Source organism: Adiantum capillus-veneris, chromosome 2 (assembly GCF_014529385.1).
Source record: "Adiantum capillus-veneris isolate H3 chromosome 2, ASM1452938v2, whole genome shotgun sequence".
In the NCBI taxonomy this organism is placed as follows: Eukaryota; Viridiplantae; Streptophyta; class Polypodiopsida; order Polypodiales; family Pteridaceae; genus Adiantum; species Adiantum capillus-veneris.
In genome coordinates this window covers 135,334,239-135,353,252 of record NC_140932.1, presented here as the reverse complement: position 1 = coordinate 135,353,252, position 19,014 = coordinate 135,334,239, and the positions used below count along the sequence as shown (strand labels likewise).

The 19,014-nt window shown below is 44.2% G+C and overlaps 1 protein-coding gene across 1 annotated transcript; it reads left to right on the top strand.

Annotated features, from left to right (window-relative positions):
- Positions 1-312: 312 nt before the first annotated feature.
- Positions 313-18,812, top strand: SKIP16 (SKP1/ASK-interacting protein 16). The gene is made up of 5 exons (XM_086490235.1): positions 313-601; positions 16,586-17,308; positions 17,892-18,116; positions 18,190-18,296; positions 18,388-18,812. The coding sequence occupies exons 1-5, from the start codon at positions 377-379 to the stop codon at positions 18,464-18,466; spliced, it is 1,359 nt and encodes a 452-aa protein (XP_086346361.1). The 5' UTR covers positions 313-376; the 3' UTR covers positions 18,467-18,812.
- Positions 18,813-19,014: the final 202 nt, after the last annotated feature.

Here is a 19,014-nt window from a genome sequence, read left to right as displayed (position 1 = left end):
AGCGGCTTTGATCTCAGCTATTCGATTGCTTGATGAACTAGGGGACAAAAATGGCTCCCCGAATTCACCCTTAGTTCACGCGCCTCGCGGGGTGTGCGTCGAACTCGAGACCTCCCGAGAGCCACTCGAAAGCCTTACCATCACGCTAGTGCGCGTCGCTGTCCATGTGAGCATGACACACAACCACACTCTAGTTCACCCTTGTTCAGTGAATGATCCGACGGCCCCAGATTAAAGCGGCTTCGCCCCCGGCCCTAGATCCCCTCTGAGCCACAACCCCGTGCCATATGCTTGGGATTTTAGACGTTCTTTAAAATGCTGGGCACAGTCTCTACCTTTCTCTCGAAAGCCAGAGTTAGGCTACTACTATTTCCCCATGGAAGAAGTTCAGGAACCTAGTTTGGAAAGGGAGCTACCAGACGCCGTTGTTCATGCCATTCTGAGGCGGTGTGATTTTGAAGACGTCTGCCGCTCTGCTTGTGTGGATCGGCGATGGCATCTCATTGCATCAGACGATTCTGTGTGGCAGTGCCTTTGTGAGAAGGATTTTTATCTATTCCAACCTTCTGATCATCACGGAAATATCTGCCCTTCCTACAAGGTTGTTCCTGCTTTTCTTGTCATTCGAGTGAGCTTGCACATAACTCATTGAAGAGGATCGCCAACCCACTATTAACACTTTTGATGACTACGGCACATTGCTATGAATTCGGTGTTTTCTCACTTTCATGCTTTTTATTCCCGTCCTTGCTTACTCCCAACATCAGATGAGCTCTCAATCATTTGCTCTTGAAGCTCGTCAAAGAGCGTCAACATTCAAGCAACCAGACCAATAGTGATCATGTAGGAGAGCTCGTGAATGAGCAAAGAGCTCTTAGCTTGTAGAGTCCTTGGTCGCCTATGCCCTCTTTGATCTCCTTGCCGGTGCTAGAGGCTGAATGCATCGTGAAGACTACCTCCATGGAAAGCTAGCATACCTCGGGCAGAAACATAAGATAGAAACTAAGTTTTGGAACATAAAGTACTCTCCTCTACCTCTAGGATATGTCAAAGTCGACAATGCAGAGGAAGCATAGGGAAGAATGTAAGAGAGAGAGAGAGAGAGAGAGAGAGAGAGAGAGAGAGAGAGAGTTTCTCGAACCAACCAATTTGCTCATGAATTAGATGAATATACAATGGGGATTGAGTGCTTCTTATAAACTATCTAGGTGCCTCGTAGAAAGTTGAATTGTAGACCGCACTACGTCTAAGAATCTCCATTCCCGAACTGCAAACACATCATGTCCAAGATTTTCAAGGTAATGAACTTTGGAACACACCTTGCTCATAATCCCACCAAGAACAACGAATTGTCTACAACACATCCATAGTGTCGAGTGCGCGTGAGATTGGGTCCTTGCTAGATGCAATGTGCCTTGAACTCCAATATAAGTGTTTAAAAACCGATGACTTTTGACACACGGGACCAAATCAAGGAGTGGGAGCTACAATTGCCCCTATCTGTCGCTTACGTGCCTCTCTCTGGTGTTGAAGCATAGTTGTGGCAAGCACCACCAAACTAGAAGATTGAAGCAGTCTATATCACGCCGGCAGATTCCGTTGAGTCCTTGGTAGAATCATTGTCAATGCTGTCCTCATCAAGCTTGCCTTTGCCTTTGTCCTTTTTCGAGGTTTTTTTTTGCTTTTGGATTTGCAATCCCGAGATAAATGACCACGCTTTCCAGAGTTAACAACTCTGGGACTTCTTTTCAATTTCGAGGCAGCAAAGTGCCTTTTTATCTTTTCTCGCATCTTGCCCATCTTTTTTTTGAAACTCGCACTTTGCACTGGTAGATTAAGACAACTTCTTTTTCAATGAGAAAAGAGCTTAGATCATCAAATTTCAGTTTTTCGTTTGTGGTTTGCAAGCATAATGCCGTTGCCACTATCTCATACTCCTCAAGCAACTTCAAAAGTACCAAGGCAGCTAACTTCACAAGTATGAAGGCAGCTAATTGAGTACCAGTCAATGCACTGTTCATAGCCGAGAGCTGATCATGGATCACCTTTGCCTTCATCTGAAAAGATTGCATAGAACTCAAGGCTTTAAACTTAACAAAAACAACTATCACAGAAGGGTGACAACTTGCATTGTAGAGTCTTATCAAACATTTCTCCGAGCTTTGACCACATCTCACTTGCAATTTTCAAAGTCTGTATAGTGGGAGAGATTTACTTCATGAGTGCCTCAACAATGGCTAACATCCCCTTCACATTACCTACATCTCAATCAACGCATGATTTAAGTTACTCGTCATCTTGAATGTATCTATCATTGATGTCTTGTCACAAAGTGATGACGTGGCTACGGGAAGCTAAAACCCTAATTTCAGGCTGAAACCCTAAAAACTGCCAGAAACCCTAATTTGCAGCAAACCCTAATTTCTGCAGAAACCCTAATTTCTGACAGCAAACCCTAATTTCTGCCGGGGTGCCACGTGGCAGCAAGAACGTTGTACGGATTTCCGGAATTTGCGCCGCAAATTGGGCTGACAGCTTTTGGGCGTTGCTTTTTGGTCTACACGCCATGTGAAAGAGAGAGAGCTTGCTTTAAAAAAAAAAGAAAAAAAAAGAAAAGACTCTCTAAAGAGAGAGAGAGAGAGAACTGATGCTTTTTATTTTAAAAGCTTTTGGGGCTCTGCTTTTGGGCATCCTTTGTAACCTTTAAATAAGTGGTGAGGGCTTCACTTCTCAGAGCATCTGACGTAGAGTCTGAGAGTGAAACCCTAGCCACACTCTTGTACTTTGATCTGATTAATATAAAAAGAAATACCGAAAGGGGCGCCAGTCTTTGGGGCCAATATCTCTAGGCATGGAACTCCATCGCGCCAGTGCAAATCTATTGTGATCTGTGAATTGTTTTGAAGTGGTTATTTGGTGCTGTCGCGGTTGATTCTTGACTTGGAGTGTCCAAGTCTATTACAGTGGTATCACAGCACGGCTGATTTCTCTTCTACGGGAAATCCAATCCCCAAATTTTTTTCCGCGGCACCTATGGCTTCAGGCAATGATCAGTCGACTTCCTCTGCATTTGGAGATGCGGGCAGGGATCACAACGAAGATTCCGGCACGGAGTATGGCCCGCATAGGCCTACTCCAGCGGAGCAGCGAGAGATGGAGCGTCGAAAATTGATTGATGATGCAACAAAGATGATGCTCAATTTTGCCAAGGACCCGAAGATGGCAAAAAATATGAACCAGACCTCTTTGGAAGAGGTACAGACGGAGTGGCAGAGAACCACAACACCACTCCCGAAACCCGCTCTCAAGAAACCTTTTGCCTCGAAGAAATATACTGAGAAGGAACTGGAGAACGTGGTTGATGCACGGATTGCTCAGCTTTTCGACGTGCAAAAGAAGGACAAACAGCACGGCAAAAGCAGAAGAAAGGCACTGACTTCTCGAGATATTTGGGTCGTCAGTCGACATTCGACAAGGCAAAGAAACTGAAGAAGCGCGTCAAGTTTGAAGGCTTACCTAGTTCTTCTTCTTCTTCTTCTGACAGTTCTTCTAGCTCTTTAGACTCGAGCGAAGAAGACAGAAAAAGCAAAAAGCGAAGCAAGAAACAACGCTTCGGAAAGGGCAAGGAAGTCTAAGTCTCGCCCAGTGAGTGACACTTCTACAAAAGACTTGTCTACGGGCAGTTCAAACTCTGACAACAGAAACTTTTATGCGAACAAGAAGAATTTTTACAAAGCCAACCAGTATGACTTTCTCGAAGATAAAAGCAAGAAAGTCCGAGAGTTTAAGGAAGGTGGCCAAGCACTTAAGTTTGATACTTTTTCGGGATACTCCGACGCTTCGAAGGCTTTTTTATACAGCAGTTTGACATCGCTTTCGCGGGAGGACGCTATTCAGAGCACTCCAAGATTCGGAGAGCTGCCTCTTAATTTAAGGGGAATGCTCGCACTCGGTGGTCCACGCTTCTATTAAGCAAGACTGTGCCAGTTACATGGCTGAAATTCAAGAGGCTTTTTATTTCTTCTTGGTTGACTCAAGAGTTTGAGCGAGATATACGAGCTGCTTGGAACCATCTCCGGATGACCAAGAGCGATACAGTGAATTCTTACTGTGAAAGATTCTGGAACTCTTTTCTACCCGCCTCTTCATTCAAGAAGATCTCGTTTAGAGAACAGATTGAGCGGTTTACCTTGGGTCTACCTACAAAGATCCGAGACCACTGCTTGGAACAGAAGTCAGCTTCTATTCAGGAGTTGATGAGTCATGCGAAGCGGGGCTTTGTAATTCACTCTGGCAGTCTGACCTACCCCACAGATGAGGTCACGACACAACGAACCGGACAGACTTCTGGGAATGAAAGTAGAAAAAGAAAGAGCAACCCAGAGAAAAAGGATGCACGACCCAGGCTTACTCCTCAGGAGCGGACTCGCTTCATCAGGGAGGGGAAGTGCTTTGGATGCGGGGAAACTGGACATATCTCCGCGAAGTGCCCTAAAAAGGCATAGAAAGAACAGAATGACAAGAACGACAAAAGGCCTAAGAGTTCGAGAGCAGCTGAGGACCGTGTACGAAAAGGCAAGATGAAAAGAGGACTGGTTCCAGATTGTGTGGGTACTGATCCCGACACCATGGATGAGAGTACAGAACTTTACCGAGCTTGGGGCAAAGTGAAAGATCAAGAGGCCTTGATTTTCTTTGATGGAGGAGCCAAGGCCAACTTCATTTCACCGGAATTGGCGGCGCGGCTCAAGATTACTCCCGACGGATGAGACCACTTGCAGAGGCAGTTCTAGCGGCACCCGGCAGGGACGTAGCCATTACACTTGTCATTGGCAAACTTCGGTTGCATTGTCAGGGGTATTTGGGGCATGAGAACTTCTTCATAATGCCTTTGGAGGGTTGTGATGTTCTCTTAGGGATTCCCTGGCACCACAAGAACAACGCCGTGGTCGATTATTGGGCGAGAAGACTTTTTTACTGTCTTCACAGACCATCAGAGTTTGCGCTACTTGTCACAGAAGCAGCTTTTGGAAAAGCAGATGCGGTGGGCGAACATCTTGTCACAGTTCCACTTCCAGATTGTCCATGTGCAGGGACAGAAGAATGTGGTGGCAGATGCTTTGTCTCGGAAACCGTTGGTTCTGGCTATTTCCGCGATACATCGTAGGAGCTTCGAGGATATGGTCGATCAATGTGCCACAGATACAGATTTTGCATATATTTTCACACAAATACGGGATGGGGAGACAGTAGCTGGATACTGCCTTCGGGAAGGCTACTTGATGAAAAAGACTATGTTGTGCGTTACACAGCCGTTGAGGGAAAAGGTTATGACTGAATGCCACTGTCCACCTTTTACGGGTCACCGCGGCATTGCTACCACCATGAAAGGGGTAGAGAGATACTTCTTTTGGCCGAGACTCAAGAAGGATGTGTAAGAGTTTGTGCGTAGTTGCTTGGTATGCCAGAAGGTCAAGTTTGACAGGCATAAAGCACAGGGATTGTTACAGCCTTTACCCATACCCACCCGCCCCTGGGAAAGTATAGCGATGGATTTCATTTTTGATCTCCCGAGAACACAGAGTGGTCACGATGGTATCTGGACTGTTATTGACAGATTTAGCAAACATGCTCATTTCATTCTAGTGAAGAAAACAGTCAAGCCGGATCACTTAGCGAGATTGTTTGTGGCCCAGATATTCAGATTACATGGCATGCCTGAGACCATTGTCTCCGACAGAGACCCCAGATTTACGAGTTTCTTTTGGAAGGCAATTTGGGAGAACATTGGCAGCGGTTGTAGTTCTTGTCATCGTTCCACTCGCAGATTGACGGGCAATCCGAGATTGCCAATTCAGTGGTTCTAGATTTATTGAAGTCTTATATCTCAGATTAGAAGACTCAATGGGAAAGATATTTACCTTTGGTGGAATTTGCCTACAATAACACGATACATTCGTCGACGGGGAAGGCGCCATTTGAGATTGTTGAAGGTGCTACGAAGGTTCCACCCTTCCTGAGCACGAAAGATAAGATCTTTGAAGCGGATGAATATACGCGAGATCTCAATACGGCTTTTGCCAAGGGTCGCGAGACTTTGCAGAAGTCTTAAGACCGACAGAAAAAGGCAGCGGATCGCCATCGTCACGGCATGAAATTGAAGGAGGATGATTGGGTGCTTTTATGTTTTGAGAAGGCAGGCCTACGAAAGAAAAAGGGAAAGGAGAGGCTTTTTCCAAAGCTTAGTATGCGATACTACAGCCCTTTCCAGATTACTGAAAAGATAAATGATCTCTCCTTCCGATTGAAACTGCCAGATACTTGGAGGATTCACAATGCATTTCATGTGAGTTTCTTGAAAGCTTTTAAAGGTGATGTGCTGATGAGCAACCCGAAGTGGAAGAAAATGAGGAGATCCTTGTTCCTGAACAGATTTTGGCACATAAGGACACGAAGAATAAGGGTAAAGTCCGAAGGCGGTTCTTGGTTAAGTTCAAGAATTATCCTGCACTTGATGCGAAGTGGATGGAGGAGGAGGACCTAGCAGATACTCCTCAGATTGTGAAACTTTACCTCGATGCTTTTGGTTTAGCATAGTCTACTCCAAATGGAACCCAGAATTCAGCTTGGCCGGAGATCTGGTGCAGTGGGATGCACAAGAGGGGAGTCACTCCACTCCTTTGTCAACAAATGCCTTGATTTAGATACTAGAGTCACTGATGTCTCTTTGAGCTTCAGGGATACTGCGAGTTGACAGTATTCTGCTTTATGACTTTATGAAATGGAATTCCTGATAATGATACTGATTTGTTCTTGACTTCTTGTGAGTGCAGGAACTGATAGCCGAAATGACTGTAGCATTTTGGTCTGATTGATCTCGAATAGACATGGTTGCAGTCAATCGGACATCGATGAGGTCCCGATTGGACCTAGATGTGATTGCTAGCTACATTGTCGATAAATCATGGTCTAAGATCTGAATGAATGAATGTCATGTGATGTTGTGTGATGTCGTGTGATGTGACTGTCGATTTTGTACATGTGCTAGATGTGTGTTCCTAGTACGTAGGTACTAACAGTCAGTGTCTACTAAGACGGTTTATGGCTTTTGTCAGTTTTGTAGGCGTAATCGCGGTCCATTACAATGCTTTCAAGAGGGGGGTATGTCACAAAGTGATGACATGGCTACGGGAAGCTGAAACCCTAATTTCAGGCTGAAACCCTAAAATCCCTGCAAACCCTAAAAACTGCCAGAAACCCTAATTTGCAGCAAACCCTAATTTCTGACAGCAAACCCTAATTTCTGCTGGGGTGCCACGTGGCAGCAGGAGCGTTGTACGGATTTCTGGAATATGCGCCGCAAATTGCTCTGACAGCTTTTGGGCGTTGCTTTTTGGTCTACACGCCATGTGAAAGAGAGAGAGCTTGCTTTTAAAAGAAAAAAAAAGAAAAGACTCTCTAAAGAGAGAGAGAGAACTGATGCTTTCTATTTTAAAAGCTTTTGGGGCTCTGCTTTTGGGCATCCCTTGTAACCTTTAAATAAGTGGTGAGGGCTTCACTTCTTAGAGCATCTAGACGCAGAGTCTGAGAGTGAAACCCTAGCCACACTCTTGTACTTTGATCTGATTAATATAAAAAGAAATACCGAAAGGGGCGCGAGTCTTTGGGGCCAATATCTCTAGGCACGGAACTCCGCCGGGGCAATGCAAATCTATTGTGATGTGTGAATTGTTTTGAAGTGATTATTTGGTGCTGTCGTGGTTGATTCTTGACTTGGAGTGTCCAAGTCTGTTACATGTCCCATAAGCCTCTGTGTGTACACCATACCCTCATGATCAATTTCCACTGAATATAGTTGTCTCCCTTAAGCTTGTTGCCGCGTTTTTGCACGGGGTGTCATTGTCTTGTGCAAGCTCCCACAATTTCCTCCTCCTTGGCCTTGCGTTGAGAACAGAGTTCACAAGAGGTAACCGTCTCCTTGGCCTTGTGTTCAGAATGCAATCCTAGCAAAGCAGCAAACCAGCGCGCTTGAGCCCCCTTGGTTTGTACCGTTTCAAAAAGCTCCCCTTTTTGGGGTAGGAATTGTTGGTTCATAGTTCCTCTTTGAAGAAGTGTTTCAAAATTCACTTGACAAAGGCAGTAAGTTGTTGATTGAATTCTGAGCGTCTCAAAACGCAGCTTTGGCGAGAAAAGATCCTGACAACGTTTCACAATGCTATTGCACCGCGAGGTGGAAAACACAGACCGTAGAGGTTCAAATCGCTAAGCTTTTCAAAGCTAAAAACTTGCCGTCCGATTGGTAGCGTTTCAAAAAACGCTTTCGCCAATTTATCCTCTCTATGGCGTTGAAACTATTGCGGCTCTTCAATTGCTGCTCCTCGCCTTCATTGTGTGCCGCTCTCCCCTTGCTATCGATGAGCCGAGGGCTTTGATACCATGTCAAAGTTGACAATGAGGAAGCGTAGGGCTAGAGAGAGAATGCATGAGAGAGAAAGAGAGAGAGTTGTTGAACCAACAAACTTGGCAATGAATTAGATGATAATACAATGGGAACTAGGTGCTTCTTACATACTACCTAGGGGACCTTATGTCTCGCCCTTAGGAATTGCGCTTCGCAGTTACATATCGAATAATCAAAATAAATACCTTTAGGGCAAATAAATAATGGGATCACATTGGTCATTCACTTGAGATGCATAAAATATAAGAGGATAAGCTTCAATTCCCCTCACTATAAATAGAAACTACAAATTTGTTGCCAATAGAAAGAGAACCACAATGCCTTTGCATGTTGAATGGAAAATCTTTCGAAATCACTGGAATTGCGTGACTTGCAAACATTTTGTACGTAGAACCAGATGAGGTTCTTGATATTGATTTTGATATCATCGATGGCTTGCCTTTCAGGTTGTGGTACCACTTGATTAGCATTTGGACTTCGCTGGTTCATATTGCATTCTTTGAGAAGGGACGACAAGATTTTTTGCAAGCTCAAGCTGATTGCTTCTTTGAAGGCTTACTAAACGACCATACCGTTGATTTGATTCCTGGCAGCATGCCACCAAACCGGCCATCTTACCAAGCTAGCAAAGCCCAAAGCGAGGAAATTAGTGACCTGGAGATCATACCATTGATTTGATTCTTGGCAACATGCCACCAAACTGGCCATCGTACCGAGTTAATAGAGCCCAAAACGAGGAAATTATGAACCAAGTAATAGAGCTTCTAGAGAAGGGTCTAATTCAGCCTTACTACGGTTTGTCAATGTCGTTGGTATTGAAGAAAGATAGATCTTGGAGATGTGCATTGATTATAGAGCTCTTAACAAAATCACCATCAAGAACAGGTTTCCAATACCCAAGATCGATGATATATTGGATAGGCTATAGGGTTCTACTTGTTTTAGCACAATCGATGTGAAAAGTGGTTATCATTAGATCAAGATCGCTCCTGGAGATATATACAAGACCGCGTTCACGATGCCCTTTGGATTGTACGAGTATTTGGTGATGCCTTTCGGTCTCACAAATGCTCTGCAACGTTCAATAGGATGATGGACACGATTTTTAGAGTATCGATCATTTGTGGGTACCTTTTTCAACATCATAGTATTCTCCAAGAGTGAGGCAGAGCACAGGTACCATCTGTTACAGGTTTTCCAGGCACTACGGCAATATCCATTGGTGGTTAATGGGAAAAAGAGCGAGTTTTTCTTGCGAGAATTACACTTTTTGGGACACATTGTTTTTGTAGAGGGTGTAAAAATGGACCCATCCAAAGCCGAAACCATTTGGGATTGTCCATATTTGAAGAATGTGTCACAAGGCGGGCACCACGTGCCATAGAAAAGAACAGACTGAACAAACTTTTAGCACTTCAATAACAACTGAACTGAAAGAGAGAGAGACGACACGCGACACGGAGTGGCGGAATTCCACCCCAGAGAGTATTGGCCCCAAACCTTGGCGTCCCTTTCGGTATTTCTTTATATTACTACCGATTCACAAAGTACAATAGCCGAGGAGCACCTGCTCTGCAATCTGCGCGCTAAAGTGCCAGAGAGGGCCCCCAAGGCTCATATTTAAAGGCCCAAAGCCTAAAAGCATCAAATATGAAAAGCTGACCCCAAAAAATCACTTTCCTAAAATTTTGAGATTTTCCTAAAAATCCGCCACGAATTCCGGGACGTCCGTACAAGTGCCACATCATCATATTTTGATGTGCAAAGTCTTTTGAGTGTGTTCTGCTTTATTTTTAATGCCTTTATGTCACTTGGGGCCCCATCGGACGGGGTCCCAGGACTTCTTCTTATGTTGCTTGTTCTTCTTAGGGTTTCTAGAATTAGGGCTTGCAGGTTTTAGGGTAGGGTTTCCAGAATTAGGGTTTCAGCAGTTAGGATTTCTGGCAGAAATTAGGGTTAGGGTTTTTGCTGTCGGGCAGCCACATCATCTGTAAGTTGGCTCCATTCTTTTGGCTTTGACACGTCAGCAGTTTGTTACAGAATGTACATGAAGTTTGAAGCTTTTTGGGTTTGTGCTCGTATTACCGGTGGTTCATTCGATAGCCCGCGGACATTGCTTCTTCGTTGCACATTCTGACACAAAAAGGGGTTCCTTTTTCTTAGGGACCATCTGAGATTGCAACATTCACGACTCTAAAAGAGAAGTTGACAATTGATCCAGTGTTGGTACTACCCGATATGCAAAAGCTATTTGAGGTTTATTGTGATACATGTGGTCGTAGTCTGGGAGCAGTCTTAACACAAGACGACCATGTTGTAGCTTATGAGAGCAAAATGTTCTCGCAACCAGAGGAGGTTGCTCACCCTAACTCCTACCTCTTGTTTTGCAGGTTGAAGGTTCTCTTGTCAGAAACTCCCTCCCAGCCAAAACCCCCCTCCTCCTCAAGATTGTACCCCCTCTTTTTCAGAATGAACTGCACATTTTGTTTCCTCAAAATGTACATCTTGAACACCATATTTTTGAATCAGCATCTCCCCCCTTGCTCCTAAAGTTCTCTTTCCTCCCCCCCCCCCCCCCCCCCCCCCCCCCCCCCCCCCTTTTTTTTTTTCCTTTAAAAGGTGCGGGGTTTTTTAACTTTGGAATACACACTATTTCTACTTTGGAATACACACTATTGAATCTATACCTAGTTTTTTACTTCGGAATACACACTATTGAATCCATACCAAGTTTTGTAACTTGAAATACACACTATTGGATCTATACCAAGTTTTGGAGATACATCACTTGGAATTACAAACCTCTTTTACTATACCAGATTTTTGTTCAATGCCTCCGTTAAGTCCAACACCTCTCTTTTTGTAATAAACACCTCACTTCAAGTCAATCTGGACCCCCACCCTACTCTCACATCCCCCCTTGGTTGCCAACCAACACCCCCTCGCCTTGCAAACCAACACCCCCGCCTCGTCCTTTTGGTTAATTTAACTCCCCTCTATGTGTACCCCCCTATGATTCTCTCTTGTAAGAAGTTTCCTCAATAGTCCTTTTGCCTATACTACTCCCTGCAAAATTCCCCCCAATATTTTACCCCGTACAATATACGTTTTGCAGTCACTACACACTAACACACCCTTTTTTTCCATTAGTGGATTTGGTAAAATCCCAATCAATCCTTTTCTAGTACTCTCCCCCTCTAGTACACTCTCCTTTATTAACTCCCCCCCCCCCCCCCCCCCCCCCCCCCCCCCCCCCCCTTTTTTTCCCCCAATCCCACCCCAACCCTACACCATCCTATATAAAACACCCCTCCCCTCTAGCACATTCTAAATCCCCTACTCCTAACTACCACTGATGAGCTCCACATGGAGCGAAACGCATTTGGTACATCCCAAGCCTTAAACCTTAACACCCCCCTTTTCCTTTTTTTTCAAGTACTTCGCACGCTTAAATGCTACTTTTTAGTCCTGCAACGTTCAATAGGATGATGGACACGATTTTTAGAGTATCGGTCATTTGTGGGTACCTTTTTCAACATCATAGTATTCTCCAAGAGTGAGGCAGAGCATAGGTACCATCTGCTACAAGTTTTCCAGGCACTACGGCAATATCAACTGGTGGTTAATGGGAAAAAGAGCGAGTTTTTCTTGCTAGAAATACACTTTTTGGGACACATTGTAGAGGGTGTAAAAATGGACCCAGCCAAAGTCGAAACCATTTGGGATTGGCCAGATTTGAAGAATATACATGAAGTTTGAAGCTTTTTGGGTTTGTGCTCGTATTACCGATGGTTCATTCGATAGTTCACGGACATTGCTTCTTCGTTGCACATTTGACACAAAATCCTTTTTCTTGGGGACCATCTAAGATTGCAACATTTACAACTCTAAAAGAGAAGTTGACAATTGATCCAGTGTTCGTACTACCCGATTTGCAAAAGCCATTTGAGGTTTATTGTGATACGTGTGGTGGTTGTCTGGGAGCAGTCTTAACACAGGACGACCATGTTATAGCTTATGAGAGCAAAATGTTCTCGCAACCAAAGCGGGTTGCACACTATTGGCAATTATCCATGCTCTTACTCAGTGGCGCCATTTTCTACTTGGAGTCGACTTCACTGTGTTCACTGATCACCAGAGTTTGGGATACTTCTTATCCGAGAAACAACTTCTAAACAAACGTATGAGATGGACTAAGATTTTGTCGCTGTTTCACTTTCAGATCGTCAATGTTAAATGAAAGAACTAGGTGGCAGACGTGTTGTCTCGCGATCTCAGATTTCAGCTATTGCGACCATTCATCATCAGAGCTTCGAGGATACGGTTAGTCAGTACGCTATGGATCCAGATTTTTTAGACATCTGTGACCGGTTACAAAGTGGAGAGACAATTGCAGGTTATTCTCTATAGGAAGGCTATTTGATGTAGAAAACTATGTTGGGTGTCACTCAGGGGTTGAGCAACAAGGTTTTGACAGAGTGCGACTGGCCACTTTTTTCGGGCCATCGCGGCATAGACACCACTTTGAAAGGTGTAGAGCAGTATTTCTATTGGTCGAGGATGTGGATGAATTTATTCTCAGTCACTTGGTATGCCAAAAGGTCTAGTTTGACATGCATAAGGCACAGGGTCTACTACAATCTCTACCTATTCCTAGTTGACCTTGGGAGAGCATTGCAATGGACTTCATGTTTGATCTTCCCAAGACTCAGAGTGGGCATGATGGCATTTGGACAATCATCGATCAATTTAGCAAGCAGGCTCACTTCATTTTGGTAAAGAAGACAATTAAAGCCGACAATCTAGCTAAGCTTTTTGTCTCGCAGATTTTTTGATTACATGGTATACTTGAATCTATAGTTTCAGATACATATCCTCGTTTCGCGAGCTTGTTTTGGAGGGCAATCTGGGAGAATATTGGCACATGGCTACAATTCTTGTCCTCGTTCCACCCACAGATAGATGGGCAATCGGAGAGGGCCAAGTCAGTGGTCTTGGACTTGCTCAAGTTGTACTGTCACAAAGTGCTGACGTGTCAAGCCATTGAAGAATAGAACCTTCAGATCTTGGCCGAGGAGCCTAAACCCTAAAAAGAAGCAACAAAAGAAGTTGAAGTTCCATCAACTTCTGTGACCCAGTCTGATGGGGCCCAGAGGATATAAAGGCCCAGAGGATATAAAGGCATTAAAATAAAGCTGGACCACACACACATACACACACATACACACACAAAAAAAAGAATAGTGTAAAAACTGACGATGTGGCAACCAGTATGGATCTCTCGGTTTCGGGCTTGCTAGTGACGTGGCAACCTGTACGGATTTCCGCTTTTTGCGCTGGCTTGCTGACGCGGCAGTCTGTACAGATTTTCGTGATATACGTTGGCAGCTTTTGACCAAATGCTTTTGGACTAGATGCTTTTGAGTTTACTGCTTTTGAGGCCAAGGGCCTTTAAATACGTGCAGAGTGCTCATTCTCTGGCACGCTTCGGTGAGAAGATACAGAGCGTGAGTACTGGCATTGTACCGAGTTCAAGTAATATAAAGAAATACGAAAGGGGCGCCAACGTTTGGGCCAATGCTCTCTGGGGTGGAACTTCACCACTCCCCGTGTCGTCCATCTCTTTCTGTTTAGTTGTTATTTGAAGTGCTGAAAATCTGTTCGGTCTGTTCTTTTCCGTTGGCACATGGTGCCTGTCATGTGGCACGCACATCTTTGATCAGAAGACTCAATGGGAAAAGTTTTTCCCTTGGTGGAATTTGCCTACAATAACATGGTTCACATGTCTACGGGGAAGGTAGTGCTTGAGATCATCGAGACAAGGTTCTACCTATTCTGAGCACCAAAGATGAGATTTTTGAAGCATATCAGTATACACAGGATCTCAACACTGCTTTTGCCAAGGTACGGGAGGCTTTCGAGAAGTCTCAAGCACGGCATAAGAAGGTAGCTGACAAGCATCGGCATCACTTGCAGTTGAAGGAGGATGATTAGGTTCTCTTACGGTTTGAGAAGGCACGTCTATGGAAACGGAAGGATAAGGAGCGGCTTTTTCCAAAGCAGTATACGATACTATGGCCTTTTTCAGATTCAAGAGAAGATCAATTATGTATCCTTCAAGCTGAAGTTACCAGATACTTGGAAGTTTCACAATGCATTTCACGCGAGTTCTATTGAGACCTTTCAAAGGTGAAGTGCCAGTGGATAGGGAGCCAGAGGAGCAGCCCGAAGTGGAAGAGATGAAGGAGATTCTCATTCCAGAATAGGCCTTGGCTCACAATGTCACAAGACGAGCACCACGTGCCAACAGAAAAGAACAGATTGAACAACTTTAAGCGCTTTAAATAACAACTGAACTGAAAGAGATGCACGACACACGAGGCACAGAATGGCGGTGTTCCACCCTAAGAGAGCACTGGCCCCAAACCTTGGCGCTCCTTTCGGTATTTCTTTATATTGCTTGAACTCACTACAATGCCGGTACTCCACGCTTTGCACCTTCACCTGGAAGTGTGCCGGAGATTGAGCCCTATGCACATAAAGGCCCTTTGCCTATGAAAAGCAGTTACATGAAAAGCTTCAAACTCAAAAGCATCGGGTCCCAAAAGCACTAGCGCCCAAAAGCTGCCAGTGCATTTTGCGGAAATCCGTACAGTTGCCACGTCATCAAGCAAGTGCAAAATCTTGGAGTTCCGTATAGGTTGCCACGTCAGCAGTCTAGCGTAATTTGCGGGTCTTCCGTGCGCCACGTCATCACACAATATTTGCGTGTGTGAGTGGGTCCAGCTTTGTTTTAATGTCTTTAGGTCTCTTGGGTCCCATCGGTTGAGGTCCCATAAGTTGGTGGGAACTCCTCTTTAAAGATAGGCCACTCGGCAAGACTTCGCAAGTTGGTAAAACTTCTTATGCCGCTTCTACTTCTACTGTTGCTTCTTAGGGTTTAGCCCCCTCAACCGGGATCTGCAGGTTGGCTCCGTTCTTCAGTGGCTTGACACGTCAGCAGTTTGTGACACACAAGGAAAGGAAAGTGAAAGGTAAGCTGACACGCCCGAGTGGCCCAAACTAAGGGAAACTGCCTTATTAAGTTGTATCAATTTATGGTACCCCGTCCGAGGGGCCTAAAGCCTTATAAAATAAAAGCAAGAGCCAATTCACGTAGCAGATGATGACTTGGCAGGTTGGACGGGCCTTTGTAAATCGTGCCGCAATTTGCATTGACATATGCTGACGTGGAGGGTGGCACGCCGTACAAATAGCCCATGGGGCGCTAGCTTTTGGCTACCAGATGCTTTTAGACCATTGCTTTTCATGTAACTGCTCTTGACCAAGGCCTTTAAAAGGGTGCCAGGGCCTCCTCTGCCGGCAGATTTACTTGGGAGCACTGCTGCGGAGAGAGAGGACCCTCGGGGAACCTTGTACTTGTGCAATAATAATACTGACGAAATACCAAGAAGGGGCGCTAGTCTTTGGGGCCAATACTTCTGGGCGCGGAAATTCGCCGTGCTGTGTTGTCTCTCTCTCTCAGTTGTTTCTCTCGTGTGTGTTGCACTTATTCTTTGGCTTGGGGTGTCCAAGTCTATTACATCAAGTGTGGCCTCCCATTGGGAAGGGGGCTCTATCTAGAGTGGGATGTGGTGTAGCTATCATTCAAATAGTGGACTCTACTGCTGTGCATATGAAGCCTGAACTATTGTGTCTAGAGTCATCCACGACTGTTTGCATTCTGATAGAGTTAGAACGTTCAATATGCATGTAAAGTATGCTCAGGGATGAACAGGTTCATTTGCATCCTTGTGTATCTGCTTCTTGAGGGGTTTTTTATCTCAAATCTAAAGCCTGTTTGGGTTTGGATGGTTGTTGTTGCTACATCTGTTGAGTGTCTATGAGAAGCACTATCCAACACACAATATACTGGTAAGCTAGCAACTGAGGACGAAATTTCTTTTCATTATTCCAATTGTTTAGACTGGTAACTATGTGTTTAATTTATTCATTTGAGAAGAACATCTTGAATATTGTTCCTCAACTTTCTAAGGTGAGCTCATTTGTTTCTACAAAATGTAGCTCCCTTCACCTGAAACCTGGAATTTTGGTAGCCTTACAAGAAAATTTGATGATTTACAGGAGGCTTACAAGCTCTGGTGCATGAATTTTCGTATGTATCCACGGTCTGTGGTTGTTCGAGCAAAAAGGTGTTGGGATTCTCTGAGGGATTGGACATCTATTAACTATCCAGAAATTGCTCACTCACTTCGGCCAGGTGTTTCAGAAGAAGACCTCAACAATTTTGAGGGGCAGCTTGGTTGGAAGCTCCCATTAGCAGTTCGCGTGCTCTATCGTTTTTGTGGTGGGCAAGATAGAAGTCCACATTTGAACGAAGAGGATGACTCTGATGAGGACAGTGGAGTTGATAGAGATTACGTGGGCCTGTTTGGTGGTTACAGATTCTATGAGCATAGAGTTGATGTGCATTTTGTTTCCTTGCAGAAGGCTTTGGTGCTGACTGAGCATTTTATACCTCAGTGGGGAGATTTAGGGGATGCAAGAAAGTGGGTGATAGTAGCTGCATCCTTTCCTTTGCAGAAGTTTTTTTTGCTTGATTGCCAGGATGGTTCGCTTTTCGTGGGAACTCGGCATTTGGCAACTCATGGAGGATTGATGAGTTGTGTTCCTCGCACTCCAGAAGCTGCAGATGCACAAGATTCAATGTTGCGCTGGCTCGAGATGTACAGCTCGAGGCTAAACAGTGGAACGTATACTGTACAGAGATTCGACGGGTATGACAGCATAAGCCTATATCCCGAGTTGGACCCTTTGTGCTCGGAGGCTGTCACGGATGGTGTACAGGTTAGTGTGGCCTTGATTTTTAAACCAAGTAGACAGTTTTGATTAGCATACAAGTTCATTTCATTCACTCTCCAGAGGCTTTAAACTTGCCAGAAACAGGTATTGTTGCATTCTAAAGCTGACTCTCTTGAAGCAATTTCTGCAATTTTTCTGTCTAGATGTTATAATAGTGGTAGAGTTCTTGATTGATCTGTTGTTATTGCCTTATCTCTTCTTGGTTCTTTCTGAGGGCATGCATATGGTTGTTTCATTGTTTGGAGTACATTCCCCAACTATTTGTAACGAGCTTTTGTTTTAAGTAGTTTTGGAGTATAATTAGGCCTCTAGATCTGCCACATAAGAAATCGCAGATCTTAGTTTGCAACTATTTGGGAGGATTGAAGCAATCCATTGATACAAGACTCAAGAGTCCGAGTTTGCAACACGGGATTTTTAAATCCATTCTGGAAAAAAAAACCGTTAATTCATGAAAAAGAGGAGCCAATCTCTTCATGTCGACATTTTAACAGGGTTTTTTTTTAAAGTACCCTATGAATGCAAGCGAAATAGGGGGGTTCTTCATAGTGAATTGTTTGTGTGGCAGGTTCGTAGCTCCGCAGTTTTTGTACCAGAGCACTCCACATTGGAAGATGATATCAATTTTGCGAACTACATGTTCGCATACTCAATCCGTATGCGACTCCTTGCTTCAGAGGATCATTCACCTACCAATGTTTATAACTCTTGTCAGCTGGTAAGCAGGCATTGGATTATACGAGAAGATGGAGCATTCAGAAATGAAGTGCGTGGGGGTGGTGTTATTGGACAGGTATCAATGGTGACTAATTGACTCTAAATTACATACTGTTCGGTCTTCTGAACAAGCTTTTGTGAATTTTTAGTATCCATTGCTAAGGAGAGGCGGCAGGACTTACACATATGCAAGTTGTAGTCCATTGAATGAACCTAATGGCTCAATAGAAGGGGCTTTTACATTTGTTCCGGGAAGGTAGTTGGTGTGACTAGAACCAGAAGATTATTTGTGAGCAATTTTCACACAGGAGATTTCACATTTTACAAAATGTCTTTTTTTTGTGCAGTTTGACTAAGCCCGAGGGGCCACAATTTCTTGCAAAAGTCGCTGAGTTCCCTCTTGAGGTCCCGAGCTTCATATACTAGTTGTATGCAGGTGCCTTGATGAAGAGCAAACAAATTTTGATCTGTAAATCCATAGTTCGACATGAGCATATTTTGTTTGGAAATCTGTAGTTCGACAGGAAGTATATGTTGTTTGTGAGGGTGGCACATCTATAGTTTGACAAGAAGTATATGTTGTTTGGGAGGGTGGCACAGCATATTCTAGCAGCAAGTTCAATCATGGCAATTTTCTGCTCCACTTTGGCTTTGTAAATGTATGCTTAGAGCGGCCTTAACACTGCATTTTTTTTGCATTGCTTGGCTTTGTAAACAAAGATACAAACACCTCAGTCCTTGTATATTGTTGGAATGCATTGGGGTTTGGTGATGATAAGAGCTAAGTATGGCAGGTGCTAGAATAAATAGAATGAGTTTAATATGAGGTACAGATATCCTTTCTTGTAAGTACTCAGTTTTTCAGCCAAGAGCCATACCGTAACATTTGCATCATCAGTCCACCTATCCCAGTGTTTGCAGACTTGGGTTTGGCCATGTCCAATTGTATGAATGATGTCAGATAAATAATAAAA